The sequence below is a fragment of the Heteronotia binoei genome, chromosome 13 (assembly GCF_032191835.1).
Source record: "Heteronotia binoei isolate CCM8104 ecotype False Entrance Well chromosome 13, APGP_CSIRO_Hbin_v1, whole genome shotgun sequence".
In the NCBI taxonomy this organism is placed as follows: Eukaryota; Metazoa; Chordata; class Lepidosauria; order Squamata; family Gekkonidae; genus Heteronotia; species Heteronotia binoei.
In genome coordinates, this window is record NC_083235.1 from 69,366,486 (window position 1) to 69,384,807 (window position 18,322).

General features: G+C 46.8%; 1 protein-coding gene across 1 annotated transcript in view; it reads right to left on the reverse strand.

Annotated features, from left to right (window-relative positions):
• Positions 1–7,555: 7,555 nt before the first annotated feature.
• Positions 7,556–18,322, reverse strand: part of EVPL (envoplakin) — an 81,389-nt gene continuing 70,622 nt past the window's right edge. Inside the window, exons 21-22 of the mRNA XM_060253129.1 lie at positions 15,550–15,642; positions 7,556–11,237 (exon numbers count right to left, since the gene is read on the reverse strand). Coding sequence (XP_060109112.1) covers positions 7,794–11,237; positions 15,550–15,642 — 3,537 coding nt within the window. The 3' untranslated portion in view covers positions 7,556–7,793. The remainder of the gene's footprint in view (positions 11,238–15,549; positions 15,643–18,322) is intronic.

Sequence of the window (18,322 nt, forward strand, 5' to 3'; positions counted from 1 at the left end):
AATCCAATAGCACCTCTTCCATGTTTGTTTTGAAACTCTGTGTTCCTGTTTATACCAGATAAGCTAAACTCCATCAAAGAATATCCTTATTATGAAGCAGTTCAAAAACGAAAACAACCTTCTGGCTTCTATCAATAGTTTGTGTTAGTCAAAACCATACTAAAAATAATAATAAACACCCCTTTTCAGTTCACCACAGTAGATAGTCGATAGGGAAAACAGTTCAGTTCACTGGAGCTGCAGCCATTGCTTGTTATGTGAAGCAAAGCTAGTTCAGTTGTAGTCCAAATCACCACCAAGTCTTCCCACTAAATTCCAGGTACAAAACCTGCAAATTATAAATCTGTAATCCAGGGCTGATTACCCTATTTGTAATCCAAGCATGAGAGCCAAATTCAAACCCTAAACTAGTAATCTAGGCAAAAATAAAAGAAAACCAGCAGACTCGACTCTGGGGCCTAGGGAGGGTCCCAGAAGTCAGGGGAATCAGAGTGGTGGATCGGGAATGTCAGCAGAGGCGGCTGCTTCCTGATCCCGCTTTTCCCAAGCCTCATTGTCCTGATCGCCATTTTTAAATGGCCAAAGAGTCAGCTACCAGTTTTTCTTCCTTCTTTTTTCTTACACTCTACATTCCGGATCTTCAAGCCTTACATCTTCAAGACTAAGGATATTAATCTTCTCAGCACTTTGTTTTCCCCCCATATTTTTCTTTGGACTGGTAGCATGCAGCAGGAAAAAGGAGAATCAGGAGCAGATTTCAAGTAAGGCAACAGACTGAGAAGGTGGGGGGAAACTCTCTTTCTCTTTCAAGGCTTGTAAAAGTCTGCCCAACCTGATATACTGAAAATACCTGCGGTAAGAGATTTCATCAACTTGTAATGGATGATTGAATTTAACTGACTTGTCTTAAACTCCCTTGGGGGGATGAAAATGCTTTGCTTCTTGGAGAAAATGTTTGCTGACAAGTGCACTTGGATGTGAAAGCTGATTGGTTTAAAAACACTTTGAAGTGCAAGTTCAGGTGCTTTGACTGAATTTATCAATACTTTAAGAAACTATTAAAAGTTGGTGGGTACCTGATATTGATTATAAGACACAGCAGGATCCCTGGTTGTAAGAAGAGCATTCTGTGATTTTTTTAAAATTATCTATTTTTGTGGATATAATCATTTTAACTGGTATTTTATTTCTTTATTTTTGTTTTGTGTACATCTGTGGTTGGATTATTTTTTGGATATCGTTTTAAAGATGTTTGGTTTGGGATTTTGTTTTTTGTGTACCTATATGCTTTTACTTTTGGATTTGCTGGCTTTCCCCCCTTTTTGGTCTAGATTATTGATTTTCTGTTTGTTTTTTGGGCTCATGCTTGGATTACAAATAGGGTAATCAGTCCTGGATCACAGATTTATACTTGGTAGCTTCTGTACTTGGATTACTGACCTTTTGTTTTATGCATTCGGGGGGGGGGGGTTGCCTTTATTTTTGGGTCTGCTGATCCTTCAAAAATTCATGCACTTGTTGGAAAAGGCATGGGGAAAATGACGAAATGGCAGGCAGAGCTGAACATAAGAACATAAGAGAAGCCATGTTGGATCAGGCCAATGGCCCATCCAGTCCAACACTCTGTGTCACACAGTGGCCAATTTTTTTTTTTTAATACACACACACACACACTGTGGCTAATAGGCACTGATGGACCTCTGCTCCATATTTTTATCTAAACCCCTCTTGAAGGTGGCCATGCTTGTGGCCGCCACCACCTCCTGTGGCAGTGAATTCCACATGTTAATCACCCTTTGGGTGAAGAAGTACCTCCTTTTATCCGTTCTAACCCGACTGCTCAGCAATTTCATTGAATGCCCACGAGTTCTTGTATTGTGAGAAAGGGAGAAAAGGACTTCTTTCTCTACCTTCTCCATCCCATGCATAATCTTGTAAACCTCTATCATGTCACCCCGCAGCCGACGTTTCTCCAAGCTAAAGAGCCCCAAGCATTTCAACCTTTCTTCATAGGGAAAGTGTTCCAGCCCTTTAATCATTCTAGCTGCCCTTTTCTGGACTTTTTCCAATGCTATAACATCCTTTTTGAGGTGCGGTGACCAGAATTGCACACAGTATTCCAAATGAGACCGCACCATCGATTTACACAGGGGCATTATGATACTGGCTGATTTGTTTTCAATTCCCTTCCTAATAATACCCAGCATGGTATTATTAGGAGTCCTGGGAGGAGACACACACAAAAAAAGACAAGGTAGAAAAACATAGGGAGGGGACCTGGGAACCCCTGTGCAATGCCGGGCGTGCCTCGGCAGGGTTCCCGCATGCCGTGGCTGTGGGACTGTCAGGCAGGGCACCACAGCAGACATTCTGTGAGGTGTGAGTGGCCACAGACTCAGTTTTCAGCTAAAGCCGTCCCTTGGCAAAAAGTGACCAATGGGGATGATAGCCGCCACTCACACCTCCCCACGTGCTCCCTGGGCTGAGCAGGCACATCTTCAAGTCCACAGGTTTATCTCATTTGCATATCCAGAAGCCCCCACAGCGGCCCTTGCCGCCCCCTGCTTGTGGCCCCTGCATGACTCCACCGAGCCTGCTCTGAAGGGGGCCGGGAAGAGCTGATCATACCAACACTCTCAGCCAGGACCAACCCCACCCCCGGCACGTAGCAGCTGTAAGCCGCCTCAGAACACAGTGGAGGCGGCTTGGCTTAGCGAGCTGTTACCCCACCTGTGGGTTCAAGGCCGCCCTGTGGCAGGACTGCTCACGTGGCAGGACTGCTCACGTGGCCAGCTTTATTGAGCCTGCCATCCAGCCGCCATTATTTTTGGTTGGCCAAGTCACCTCCCTGGACCGCCCCCCTTTCCTGTGGGCACCCACCCCGAACTCAGCCCCCCTATCAGCTGCATCGTAAACCCAGGCAGCGTGGACACATGGTGCAGCCCTGGAGAAGTGTCTGCCTCGCCGCCTATCAGTCCCCGCCCTTCATTGCTATTGCCCACTGCATTTCTCACACAATTGCATGAAGTGGGTGCCCCGAGAGTCCCCCCGGCCACAGAGCCATGCCCTTGGCCACCAACAGAGTGCGCGGGGGATACAGGGGACCGGGGCGAGGTGGGAAAAGTGAAAGACACAGAAGACGAGATGGGCGTGCTGGGCTAAGTTTATTGATCTGCAAGCAGGGAGAGCAAGCTCGCGTGTGGAGGTTCCTGGCTTCCGCAGTCTGAAATGCCATTGCCGGAGGACGCATCAGCAGCTGCGGGGCTGATAGGACCGGCTGGCTGTGCTCCAGCGACCACAGAGACTAAAGTACAGCACACACACCTGAAAGACAGACCGGGGGGGGAGCCTTATCAGCTGCAGGCATAGGACAACTCCCCTGGGCGAGCCTGCGGGGAGCAGGGCGAGCATCCTGGCTGCCTCCAGTGGAGCCATCCCACACAATTCCAGCTGTCCTGCATAACGGGCCAGCTGAATCGCATGTGAGCCTGCAATCATGGCAGCCATGGCGGGGGCCAGCGGGAGCGGCAGGACCTGCCCTAGATGGCAAGTCACTGGCTGGGCTGCGGAAAGCCGGGACACGTGTCGCACCCTCTTTGCCCTGGCACGGGGATGCCTGAGACACAGGGGGGGCACCAGCAGGATGGGTGGACAGGGCGCGCCCCCACATGCACATGTGCAGTGGCCGACACCCTACCCGAAGCTGCAGCCACGCTGGGTGGTCTTGTGGGCTGGGGGCTGTGGGGACTCCTAGCCGGACTTACCCATCCATACAGGGGACTCTGGAAGCGAGACCTGTTAGGACTGGGAAGCACAAGTGGTTAAGCAGGCAGCCCAAACTCAGCTCACCTCCCCCCAAGTCCAGCAGCTCTAACTTAACTAACATCCTTCTCTGTGCTGTTCCCTCCACCAAGTGCACCCCTCCTTGCACTAAGTCCGCACGGCATGGCCCTCTGGAGCAGGGTGTCGTGCTGTGCGCCCTGCCCTCCCTGGGGAGTTGTGCGTGGCAGGAGTCGAAACCTTTGTAGGGAGGGGGGGCACTGATTGGGTGCGAGAGGGGGGTCGTGCCCAGTCCAAAGCGGGCGGGGATTGGTGGGACGATAGCACGGCTCCCAAACCGGTTTGTGCGCCAGCGTGTGCTTTCTGCTTCCACTAGTGCCTATAGGGTATGGCAGCATTTTGTGTGGCGCAAGTTTGTGCCTGGCGGGGGGGGGGGGGGGCCTTCCCGCACCAAAAGTTCCCTGGGAGCCAACCAGCAGTGGCCACGCCCCTGGGTTGGCACCCTCCTATGCCGAAGTGCTGCCCTGCGCCTCTGCTGCGCCCCAAGTACAGCGTAGGGGCGCTCCGCCATCAGCCTGTGGTGGCATGCTGTGGCAGCCAGAGAGTGGTGCATGATGTAGGTCTCCATACTGCCGGCGTAGTGGTACGTCCACTTCCACAGCGCTTTCAGCCTCCTCCCCCCCTCTGGATTGTGCTGTTAAAGAACTATCCTCGATGCTAATTTGATTCCTAGCAAGTGTTGGTTCTTATCTTTAAATCCTTAACTGTTGGAGATGGTGTATCAAAAAGATCACCTGCTCCTATATGAACCTGCCCATCAACTGAGATTGTTCTTCAGCTGCCCTGCTCTGTCTGTCCCCTCCCCATCTATGGACATGAGGCAGGTAGCTGCTTTTACGTAATAGCATGTTCTCTGGAACGCACTTTGTGCTGCTGTTTATCTGGTATTGCTGGCCATGAAGCAAAACCTTTTATTTTCCCAGCCATTTTTATTGACTATTTGTGGGGCTCACACGCTTGAGCCCCCAGACCCCACAAAGCCTGAAGACAGAAATGTGGGTGGATCACGCATTAGGCATATCAGCCTGAGCCGCCCACGTTGTGTCTGAAAGGCTAAAAGGGTGCGGACATCTTGCACTCGTATTCTCGCTTCCTTTTGCTGACACGTGTATTCTTGATAAATTGCTGGCTGTATCGAATCTTGGGGGCTATGAAGACATAACCTCATGCATGCTTCCTGTTTCATTAACTGCCTGAAATGTATAAATAAAACCAGGACTTGCAGAGAGCAAGTTTTTCTCACTTCCTCAATACACGTGTCGAGAATCTTCATTCCTACAACTATTGCTGGTTAGTCCTGCTTTTCGCTTCTTTTAGTTTTCTGGTGTAATTTTTCTTCCCGTTTCTTTTTATTGTATTGCTGTTGAGTTTTATAGTTTTATTACCCTGTTTTCCGTTTGTGTTGTTTTATGTATTCGTTAGATTTTATTATACCACCAATACTGTATGAACCTTATGCTCCAGTTTTATAAATAAGCCCATGATTTTATGGCATAGCTGTTTTAATGGTGATTGTTTAAAATGCTGCTTTTGCTTGATTTGTATTCTTGGGCTTAATAATTTTGGGTTTTAATGGATAAAAGTAATCGTTATTTGATATTGGATTTATATCCCACCCTCCACTCCGAAGAGTCTCAAAGCGGCTCACAATCTCCTTTCCCTTCCTCCCCCTCCACAACAGACACCCTGTGAGGTGGGTGGGGCTGAGAGGGCTCTCACAGCAGCTGCCCTTTCAAGGACACAGCCTCAGAGCAGCCTACAATCTCCTTTCCCTTCCTCCCCCACAACAGACACCCTGTGAGGTGGGTGGGGCTGAGAGGGCTCTCACAGCAGCTGCCCTTTCAAGGACACAGCCTCAGAGCGGCCTACAATCTCCTTTCCCTTCCTCCCCCACAACAGACACCCTGTGAGGTGGGTGGGGCTGGAGAGGGCTCTCACAAAAGCTGCCCTTTCAAGGACAACCTCTGCCAGAGCTATGGCTGACCCAAGGCCATGCCAGCAGGTGCAAGTGAACGAGTGGGGAATCAAACCCAGTTCTCCCAGGTAAGAGTTTGCACACTTAACCACTACACCAAACTGGCTTTCTTTGAGCTAAAGACAGTGGCATAAAATGTTAATATGTATATACATGTGCTGGTATGAACAGATGGAGCTAAAGCATTGCTTTGTGGGTTCTTCTTCTTCTCTCGCTTGATTACAACTCCTACTGTATGATCCCAACAGGCGCATCTCAGCCAAAGCTGCTTTGACTCACCGGTATTTCTGGCAGGCTCCACGAGATGCCAAAGAGCGGTAGAAAAAATATAGCCCAGGAAAGGAAGCAGTTTTGAATTGGGCTTCACCAGGAAGTGCCCTCTGGCTTAAACCCTTCCTAATAATTGAGCATGAGGTAGTTTATAATTCGAATGGCTACGATGGAGTCTATTCATTCTATTTTAGGTGTTTTCAGTCTTTGCTGGAATTCATATTATGTTCGTATAAATTTTCACTGTCGAAAATGGCATAGCTCTTTGTAATAGCTGTTGCACGTTGTTCAAATGAGACACACAAGCTTGGGGCTGTCCGTTTTGATTTTTAGTTAAATCACAATATGAAATTTGATCCTCAATATGCCTGGAAGAGAAACTGAATGACCTACATAGTACAGAACATCAAAGGATAAACATTCAACAGACTCCCATTTTCTGCTCTTGGCCAAGTCTATGAACATGAACATATGAAGCTGCCTTATACTGAATCAGACCTTTGGTCCATCAAAGTCAGTATTGTCTTCTCAGACTGGCAGTGGCTCTCCAGGGTCTCAAGCTGAGGTTTTTCACACCTATTTGCCTGGACCCTTTTTTGGAGATGCCAGGGATTGAACCTGGGACCTTCTGCTTCCCAAGCAGATGCTCTACCACTGAGCCACCGTCCCTCCCCAGTCTAGTTTTATGTTTAAGAATTTCCCTATTGATGTTTGAAGTTATATCTAATCATTAATTGTTAATGATATTGTAGAAGTTTCTTTATGCATTAAAGAAAATAAAACATATGCCTAGGTGAACTCTGAGGTTTTAAAAATATACTAGCTGATTTTAAAAAATTCTCTCTTGACAAATGATAGAAAGTTGCATATATACTTGTGACCAGGGGTTTTTTTCTGGAAAAAAGAGGTGCCAGAATTTTCAAGAGGAAAATGAAGGAGAAACACACAGGTACCCCTCATAAACTTTTAAACATTTTTTTGAGAATATTGTTTCCACAAAGAGGTTCCAGAACTCAGTTCTGCCGTGTTCCCCTGGGAAAAAAGCCCTGCGTGTGACCCTGTCTATTTTTCTTATTTTGAAGATCTGGATCTTATCACATCTAGTTCTTCTAAAGTAAATTGCTAACCCTCACTGTTACAGGAAGTATGAAAATATGGGTACTAGCTTCACAGAAGTCTTGATCACATTCTAAAGCCTATTGTCCTTTCTTGGATTGCCTTTGAAACTTCAGAAAACATGCAGCTTTTGATTTGGAGTTTCCATGTAACCTCTCTCACTATTTTTATCTCCTTCCCTGTTACTCTTGAGTTAAGTTTAGATATGAGTTTACTTCCACACATTGCCTCACAGCTCTTGTTTTGAAGTGTCCCCAGTTTTAAAGATAACGAATCGAGTCTTATATCTTTAATTTTTTTATTGCATGCATGACAACAATCAAACTCAAAGTACCTTGATACAAAGACATAGAATAAAAGCTCACCAAGCTTATTTGTTCAATTGCTGACCTACAGTATACTGCATTAGAACCCTTCTACCTTCAGGAATGCTAACTTCTCCTTGAAATGCATTGCTACCTTGGTATAAGGAAATAGGACTAGCTATCTAGTATAGTACCCACCCATTCACATATGCCAGGCATATTGTTTACTCGTGGACAGGTATGAACTTTGCTGAGGGTTTAAAGCACCTGGGGACAATGTGCTTGCCTCAGTGCCTATACCGGGACAAAGTGGGTGAACGGTTTGTTGACTGATATGACTGGTACCCATCAGAAGCAGCTGGAAGGAGGAGGAGCCCACTTGAAGGATCTTTCCGACAACGAGCCATAGCTTCCTTGTAATGGATCTTATCTTTGATGATAGGGTCAACAAGATCCTTTTCATAGTTAGATTCATCTTTCAGCATTGTGGCCAGGTCACTGTTAAGCATGCCTGTTTGGACAGCCTCTGACACTGGGATACGGCCAGTTTTCTTGGGATCTATTAGTCCTCCAGTCAGATGCTGTACCTGCAGATATGGAAAGGCATTGTCTGCGGTCATCCAACCTTTCTGAACTGCCTCTCCTACGGCCAATCTTCTTTTGGTGACAGGGTCTTCAATTCCTGTGAATGCTTTCTGGGCATTCAGCAGCCTCTGCATGTAAGTGTCATCAATCAGCCCTCTGTCAATGGCTTTATGAACAGAATAACGATCTCGTGAGATAAGATCAACAATGCCTCCAGTAGCTGCCTGTGCTTCTAGAAGCTTTTGAGCTGTCATTGGGTCCACCAGCTTCTTGTTAAGAGCAGACTTGATATTGTACTTGTTGTCCGTGGTTGTGTCATAAACCCCAGCAATGGGGAAAGTATCATCACAGAAAGGAATTAGGGGATGAGGAAAGAAGTCCTGTTTTTGTTGGAAAGTTGGGGATGTAGCTGGAGATTTAGAGATTATTGAGCCAATAGACAGGGGTGAAATCTGCTTAGTTTCTCCTGCTACCAGCAGAGCAAACTCAGAGATGGGGAGCTTGCCTTCCCTGTAAAGCTGGAATTCTTCCTTTGTAATCCTTCTAAATCGCAAGGCATCATCAATGGAATACTGCTTTCCACTCTTCTTGTCAAGGAGGACAGACATATCCCCTTTTGGCCCGAGGGTTGTGATTTCTTCCCAATCACATTCTAGTTCCTGCAGATGAATATATTGGCTCCTGTCTATCATACCTCTCTTGTAGGCTTCGTACGGTGATATATCCTTGCCAGTTTCTGGATCCAGAATAGAGATCTTTGTTGAAAGATTAGTCTCTCTCATCCTAGTCTCTTGGTTCAGCTCTTCTCTGTTGACTCTGGATTGGAGTTCACGGATTGTCCTCTCTTTTTCATAAATCTGGTCCTTCTCTCTGAGTATATTTGATTCAAGGAGAGAAAGCTCTTGACCAAGCTGCATCTTTTTTTGTCTGTCATTCTCTGTCCTCTGGCTCAAAAGTTTTGTCTCCTCTCTAAGGAAGAGAATTTTCTGTTGCTTTTGCCTTTCCAGCTCCATTAATTCATTCTCAATATTGACTTTTTCTTGCATTATCACATTTTGTGTTTTCTGGAGCTCGATTTCTTCTCTCGACCATGTCCTCTTCATGCCTTCTGCTCTCTCAATTTTTTCCTTGAGACGCCTGATACCTTCTTCTGCATTTTGTCGGGCAGTTCGCTCCCTATTCAACAGATCCCAAAGACGGGCTCGTTCATTTTCTAATACCTTATCTTTTTCTACTCTGATTACTTCCTTGTAGATGGTCTTTTCCTGGGACTTAGTTTTTTGTAGAGTATCAATCTGGCATTCTAAATTCTTGCACTCCCTTTGTAGGTTCAACACTTGAGCCTTCTCGTTATCCAGATCTATTCGCAGGGTGGTAGTAGACTGCTCAAGAACTGGATCTTTCTCTAACTTGATCACTTCCTCCATGATTATTTTCTCTTGAACTGGGGTAGGACTTTCCTCAATTTCCTTTATTCTCAAAGTGATCTGCCGCATTTCCTTTTCCAAAGCAAGTCGTTTGTTTCTATCATCCTGGAAGTTAAGCAACTTTTCCTCCTCTTCCACTACGGCCCGAAGCTGTTGGACTTCACGTTCCAGGTGTCGGCGATTGCTCACTTCATCATCCAGGCTCCTACTCAACCTACTATGCTCATCTCGGAGCTTTGGATCTTTCTGCATAACTACTACCTCCTGGACCACAACTTTTTCCTCTGGCTTTCTTCTTTCAAGAAGTATGTACTTATTCTGTAGATCATAAATGGCATCTTCAGTTGCTCTTCTCTTTTGTGATGCACTACGTACTTCTTGGCAGAGACGTTCAGCTTCTTTCTCTAACAGAGGGTCATTCTCATATCGGACAACCTCCTTAGTAACCAGTTTGGTTTCAACCTTTGATTTTTCCCTCTTCCACTCATCTCGTTCCCCCTGAATCCTGATCAATTGTTCCTGGAACCTTCCATTTGTATTCACAAGATCATTCAGTTGTTGTTTCAGTCTATCTATTTCTCTCAGAATCTCAGGGCTCTTTTCCATCTTCACCACCTCTTGGATGACCTCTTTAAACTCCAGTGTAGGTTTCTGAGACCTGATAACACTGAGCTCAGATAAGACTGTTTCCACATCTTGGTCAACTCTTTTCCTTTTCCTTGTAACGGCTTGGAGTTCCTTTTTCAAACGTGCAATCTCCTCTTCTGTTTCTGGATCAAGCCGGAAGATCTCATTTATTCTTTCTTTAACTTCTACCTTAGGCTTTTGCCTCTCCACAGTGCTGTATCTGCTCTGAAGGTCTATCAGTTCTTTTGCTAGCACCAAGTTCTTGTTCCTCTCCTCTTCAATGAGAGCTTGAAGCTTGGAAGACTCCTTCAGAACCTCTGGGTCTCGTTCCACTTGCTTCACCTCCTTCACAATGACTTTTGGTTCTGCTGTTTCAATCAGCATTTCAAGCTCTTCAATTCTGCTTTTCATTTTCCCTATTGTATCTTCCACAGACTTCCTCTTGAAACTGTCCTCATCAATTTGCATCTGTAATGTCCTGACTGATTTTAGCATCTCTGGGTCCTTTTCCAGCTTGACCACCTCTTTTAGCACCACTTTCTCTTGAATGTTTGGCTGTTTTTGCTCCAGAAAGTGCAGCTCTTTCCTGAGTTGCTCAAGTTCAGAGGAAGAAGTTGAATTCTCTCTGAGATGCCTGATATCTTCTCTAAGTTGGGCTGCTTGGGCATCTAGGCTTGGATCTTTCTCTATCTTAGTAACCTCTTTGGTAAGTAACTGGGCTTTCACAACCTTTCTGTCTTTCTCCATTTGTAGGACCTTACAGTTCATCCTCTCAATTTCAGCCTGTAACCACTTTCTCTGCTTATTCTCATTCTCAATTTGCTGAGATATTTTAGACAGGTTACTCTCCAGAGTGGGATCTCTGTAGTACTCCACTACTTCCTTCTCCTCTACTCTTTCAATGGGCCGCTGGGTTTTTAGCATTAGAAGCTTGTTCCTCTGTTCTTCTAGTTCCTGTTGAGCCCTGGCTTTCTTGCTTTTTTCCTCTTCCAGCTGAGATTGAAGGGCTTCTGATTCTTTCAGTGACCTGGCTGTGTTTTCAGACTGGTGGGTTTGTTTGTGCATCACATGCACTGCCTCATTTACTTCTTTCTGCAGAAGGAAAAAGACAAGCAGCTTTAGAAAGGGAAGGAAAAACAATTTGCCATTAAAATTACTCCTCCGCTAATTTTTTATACAACTGGTTATTTGGATATGCAGTAATATTTTAGTTGACTAGTGGAGAAAGTCAGGGATAGAGAATGAGCTGTGAATCAGTAATTTTCAGCCATGAATTAATTTTAGATAAGCTACTGCCCTGGCTCACCCATTTTGTATAAATGCATAACAGAACTGGTCTACTTTAGACAGCTGTTGAAGAATTGCTAGGATAATGTTTGAAATCCTTTGAACATTTAAGAAAAAATATTAATACTGTCATCATTGGGACACTTACAAATGGCATAGAAGGGCATCCAAAATGTATGACTGAACACCTAATTTTATATAGATATAAGAGAAACTGTTGCTAAGCTTATATATAATGTTTCTGAGGATTTTGAACTCAATAAGTTCTGTAGCTATGAAGATGCAAACTGTGGGGTGTGCTGTAGATGTTGTTACAGTAACATCTCATGCTTCATAAACACCCTGTACCCTTCTGTGGTAGGAAGTAGCTTATAAATCATTAAACTGAATTTCCTAAAAATATGGCAGTGTGGTAGCATGAAAGGTAAGCATTCTGGCATAACTGTGAAATCTAGGTGAGAAAATGAGACATTTCTTCTCCTTTATTCCCAGCAGTAAGCTACCTGGGCTAAACAGAATGTACGGTTATTAATTTTTTTAAATTGGATTAGTTTGTTAACAATTTAGGATGCCAAGATGCTGACATATAAGATGATCTTTAAGATCATCAAGTCACTGTTACTAGGATAAGTTCAGGCTAGTTTCTCTGACGTTGACAGAGTTCCAGACAGTATGAAACCAACGACTTGGAACTTAGATCCGTATCCTTCTTGGCTTGTTAAATCCTGCAGGGGGACTTTGAGGGCGTTTTCGCACAGGGCTTACCCCGGAGCGACGTCCCTTTTCACCGCGCAGCGTCTGCGCGGATTTTGCACCAACTGCTCTGCAGAACCCGGAAGAGCTGCGAAGAGCCGCGGCTTTTGTGTCGCAAATGTAAAGCTGGTTTTTGGCGGTTTACATTTGCAACACAAAAGCCGCGGCACTACGCGGCTCTTACGGGTTCTGCGGAGCAGTTGGTGTGAAATCCGCGCAGACGCTGCACGGTGAAGAGGGACGTCGCTCTGGGGTAAGCCCTGTGCGAAAACGCCCTGAGTCTTTTGTTTCAGAGGATCATGAATGCCTCTTTGATGAAAGGAGTTTTTTCTCAAGAAGGCATCTTTAGACAATTATATAAGTCTTCGACATTCCCTTTCTGGGAAAGGTTTTTGAACAAGTAGTGGGACAGCAACTCTAGAAGGACTTGGATGAGACAGGGACAAGCTTGGATTTGGGACAGGGACTCGGATGAGACAGGGGCAAGCTTGGATTTGGGACAGGGACTCGGATGAGACAGGGACAAGCTTGGATTTGGGACAGGGACTCGGATGAGACAGGGACAAGCTTGGATTTGGGACAGGGACTCGGATGAGACAGGGACAAGCTTGGATTTGGGACAGGGACTCGGATGAGACAGGGACAAGCTTGGATTTGGGACAGGGACTCGGATGAGACAGGGACAAGCTTGGATTTGGGACAGGGACTCGGATGAGACAGGGACAAGCTTGGATTTGGGACAGGGACTCGGATGAGACAGGGACAAGCTTGGATTTGGGACAGGGACTCGGATGAGACAGGGACAAGCTTGGATTTGGGACAGGGACTTGGATGAGACAGGGACAAGCTTGGATTTGGGACAGGGACTCGGATGAGACAGGGGCAAGCTTGGATTTGGGACAGGAACAAGTTTATTGGCACTTGTTGGATCATCTCCATCTTCAGATGGACAGAGGGAACGTATCTCTATCGTTGCTATATTTCTCAGCAGCCTTTGATATGATGAACCATGCAATACTGTTCAGGCACCTGGGAGGTGAGGTGGATTTGGGCAGAACAGTGCTGAGCCGGTTTGGTGTATCTGGGAGAACTCTTATCTGGGAGAACTGGGTTTTGATTCCCCACTCCTCCGCTTGCAGCTGCTGGAATGGCCTTGGGTTAGCCATAGCTCTGGCAGAGGTTGTCCTTGAAAGGGCAGACTCTTATCTGGGAGAACTGGGTTTTGATTCCCCACTCCTCCGCTTGCACCTGCTGGAATGGCCTTGGGTCAGCCATAGCTCTGGCAGAGGTTGTCCTTGAAAGGGCAGCTGCTGTGAGAGCCCTCTCAGCCCCACCCACCTCACAGAGTGTCTGTTATGGGGGGGAGAACCGGGTTTGAGTCCCCACTCCTCCACTTGCACCTGCTGGAATGGCCCTGGGTCAGCCATAGCTCTGGCAGAGATTGTCCTTGAAAGGACAGACTCTTATCTTGGAGAACTGGGTTTTGATTCCCCACTCCTCCGCTTGCACCTGCTGGAATGGCCTTGGGTCAGCCATAGCTCTGGCAGAGGTTGTCCTTGAAAGGGCAGCTGCTATGAGAGCCCTCTCAGCCCCACCCACATCACAGGGTTCTGTTATGGGGGGAGAAGATAAAGAAGATTGTAGGCCGCTCTGAGTCTCTGATTCAGAGAGAAGGGCGGGGTATAAATCTGCAATTCTTCTTCTTCTATCAGATCATGTGAAAAAATGTTGCTGTGGGAGAGCTGAACCATCCCCTTGGGAGCTAACATGGAGAGGGGTGTGTGCTCCAAGGTTTTGTGGTATCTCCCATGTTTAGTATCTATGTAAGCCCTCTTAATGAGATTGTGTACAGTAGGTTATCATCAATATGCTGATGACATGCAGCTATATATTACCCTAAATAAGCCATCGAACTGCCCTGGGTCAGTATCTGATTGCAGTACTCAAGTGGCTGAGAGAGAAAAACTGATGGCAAATCCAGGTAAGATGGAGGTGATGCAGGCTGGCAGGGCCACTGCCTGAAACAGGATTTGTTATGTCTTGCATTTCAGTCTTGATGTTACAACACAGTGGACGCTACGGAGGCGACCAGTGGAAGTCCACTGGTCCCTGGATGTAGCTCGCTAATACGCTTCGCCAATCAAGATCTGTGGCGGGAAGTTTAACTGGCCAGGATCGGACCTGGCCAGACGGAGGGTTGTTCCAGGGTATGTGTATAATCGGGACCCGCCAATAAAGTATGTTGCCTTCAACACGTCTCGCCAATAAAGTATGTTGCCTTCAACACGTCTCGTCACTCAGTACATTACAGGATTGTTTTGCCTACGTTAATTAGCGTGCAACTTTTGTTCCAAGATTCTGTTAAAGGCTTGGGAGTTTCGCTAGTCCCCTTCTGGAGAAACAGTGTCCATGACAAAGGAAAATATCCCCCCACCCCCCGCTACATCAAACGAGAAAGCTGGCCCCCTGTTTCAATATCATGGTCATGCTGATCAACGCATCCATAAACTTGAGGCTTGACCACTGTAATACGTTCTACATTGGGCTGTCCTTAAATGTGATCAAGAAGCTGCAGCTGGTGCAAAACGCAGTAGCTTGTCTGTTATCAGGGGCCAGCCAATGAAAACATGATACACTCATCCTAAGGTCCTTTCACCGGCTGGTGCTTAGTTTCCAGGACCAATTCAAGGTGCTGATATTCAAACTGTAAAGCCCTTCATGACCTAGGGCCCACATACTTGAAGAAGCGCCTCTTGCTGAATGTTCCTATGCAGCAGTTTTGATCTTCCCAGCAAGGCCTATGTCTAAAGCATGTTCTGCCCAGGTATTGGGCTTTGGCTTTTTCAATGGCCGTCCCATACCTCTGGAACAGGGAAATTCCAGCAAGACTGTGAAACAGCTGTCCAAGAGAGTTTTTAGGGCAGGCATAGCTATGGGGAGCCTGTGAGGGCCCCACCCACTGACTTCTTGTGGGGTGCCCCCACTCAGATATCCTGGACCTTCCTTTTCCCCCTGCCACCCCTTGATGGGCCATGGGGGTGAAAGCTTGAGAAGGTTGGGGCCATCCCCTTCCTCCTCCATGATTTAAATCATGTGGGAGGAGCACCAACCTTTAAAATCCTGGCTATGGGCCTATTTTAGGGTAACCTGAGTCTGGGGCAAGCCGGGGACTACCTTGCTGGTTGAGTCATAAGTTGTTTTAGCTTCTGTGTTTAATGTATTGTTTTAAAATGTTTTTAATTAAATTGCTTACATATTTTTTGTATTGTTGTTACCCACTTTAGGTCCCAGAATGCCTGGGAGAAAGGCAGGGCAGGTGTATAAATAAAAGCAGGGCAGATACAAAAACGAGATTCACAAGTACCTTGTCCATAATTTTCTTGGCAAATTTTAGCTGGTTAATCTGCTGTTTGTTTTCAGCAGCGGCCTCCATGTAGAGCTTTGTCACCTCGTTTTCCTAAAGAGAATTGACAAAAACATCATTAAGACACATCTGTGCTGGATCCATTCCTGTCTGGCTTCTGCCCCAGACATGAGATGGTGATGGTGCTGGTCGCCCTGGCAGATGATCTCCGCAGACATGTGGGTTAAGGTGGGCTGGCTCTGCTATCATTATTAGATCTTATGGCAGTGTTTGACACGATTCACTACAGCCTGTTGACCCACCGCCTCACTGACATAAGAGTTTGGGGGTTGACCCTTCAATGGTTTACCTAATTTCTCCATGGTCTGGGACAGAAGGTAGCATTGAGTGGGGGGGGGGGAACGTGTCATCTCCCTAATGTGTGTGGTCCCTTTGGGGGCATTACTCTCCTCAGTGCTGTTTAACATCTGTGTGTGTCCCCTTGCCCAGCTGGTATAGAGTTTTGAGCTTGGATGTCATCTGTACACTGATGACACCCAGCTGTATCTGCTATTGGATGGCCATCTGGATACTCCCCCACTGAATTTGGCCATGGGTTTGGAGGCCATAGTTGGATGGCTACAAAAGAGCCGGTTGAAGCTGAATCCAACTAAGATGGTGGCTGTGGGGGGCCCTTGGGACTGGGGCATAGATTAGCTGCCCTCAACGGGGTGCCACTGACACTGGCACAGTCCATCAAGAGCTTGGGAGTGAACTTGGATGCCTCCTTGACCATGGAGGCCCAGGTCATGCACATTACCAGGCTGGTGTTTTTTCATCTGTGCCAGGCTTGGGAATTGGCCCCTTTCTGTCACACCCTGACCTAGCCACGGTAATCCACACAACAGTCACCTCCAGGCTAGACTACTGTAACTCACTCTCCAGTGGCCTGCCCTTTAGACTGACCTGGAACCTCCAACTGATCATGGACAGCACATATACATGCGCTCAGGGCTATTTTTGTAGGAAAATCCCAGCAGGAACTCATTTGCATATTAGGCCACGCCCCCCTGGCATCACCATTGTTTTGCATAGGGCTTCTTTGTAGAAAGCGTCCAGCAGAAGTCATTTGCATATTAGGCCATACCCCCTAACACCAAGCCAGCCGGAACTGCGTTCCTGTGTGTTCCTGCTCAACAAAAGGCCCTCATCCACTGCTGCACCGCTGACTCCCAGTGGAGTGCTGAGTCAAGTTCAAGATTTTGGGTTTGAACTTCAAGGCCTTGAGTGGTCAGGGATTGATGTATCTATGGGACCATTTCCTCTGTTTTGCTCCAAGGACACCAGTCTTTTTGGTCCTGGCCTCAACTTGGTGAAACATTCTGCTGAATTACATCAGGGCCCTGTGGGACCTTTTGCAGTTCTGCAGAGATGTTCCACCAGGCTTTTGGTTGAGAATGACGATTGTGACCATCTAGGTTGGCGCCCTCTTCTGCTATCCGTGTTCGCCTTGCCCTCTTTCCCTCTGCCTGTGAAATGACTGGCAGACTGCAGTTGAACATATATATGAAGCTGCCTTCTACTGAATCAGACCTTTGGTCCATCAAAGTCAGTCTTGTCTTCTTAGACTGGCAGCGGCTCTCCAGGGTCTCAAGCTGAGGTTTTTCACACCTGTTTGCCTGGACCCTTTTTAGATGGAGATGCCGGGGATTGAACCTGGGACCTTCTGCTTCCCAAGCAGATGCTCTACCACTGAGCCACCGTCCCTCCCCATGAACATATGAAGCTGCCTTATACTGAATCAGACCCTCAGCCCATCAAAGTCAGTACTGTCTTTTCAGACTGGCAGCGGCTCTCCAGAGTCTCAAGCTAAGGTTTTTCACACCTATTTGCCTGGACCCTTTTTTGGAGATGCCGGGGATTGAACCTGGGACCTTCTGCTTACCAAGCAGATGCTCTACCACTGAGCCACCGTCCCTTCCCTAATAATAACAGGCTTTCACCATCTGCTTTTAGACTGTAAATAATTGTTATTTTAATTGCTTATTTATGCTTAACGTTGTACATCTCCTAGAGCTCAGCGATAGCAGGGATGGGCGATTCACAAATCTAATAAATAAAAAAAATAAAAATGGTGATTCCTCCCAGAGTATCTCAGGAAGAAGTTGAATGAGACCAGAGATTCCGAAAGTGTTACTGTGGGCACTGTGTCACCTGTGGACACCTTCTAGGTGCCTGCCTAGTGTTTTTAGAAAGTCGATGGAGCTTTTGCCCAACAGAGCTTCTGATTGGCTCTCGGAGATCTGACTGGCTGAGCAGATTTTTAAAAACGTTGCTTTCAGCACAAGGATCTACCCTGTGTTTGTGCAAGACAATATTTTAAAATGATATGTTCCTTTTAAAAGTCATGCTGTTAAGCAGAGCTTCTGCCGGGAATGTTAAAGTGAGTTAACCTCGCTTCCTGACATTTTGTGGTTGTGCCCATCACCCTGGGTCAGAACTCCGAAGCTTCAAAAGTGCAGGCCGAAAAAGGTTGGGGACCTCAAACTACTGCATTTTTCGCACCATAAGGCGCTCCGGAGGATAGGACGCACCTTCCTCCTGGGGGGCGATCCGCTGCCTCTTCCTCTGATCCGGCGCTTCCCCCGCGCCTGCTTGCCTGGTTCCATCTTCTTCAGGCAAGCGTGGGATCGCTCCACGTGGCCCCAGCGCTTCGCAAGCGCCGGCTGCAGAGGGGGCAGCGTGCTTCCTACTTCCCTGTGTGCCTGCCTTCAGCTGTGATGTTTAAAGCAAG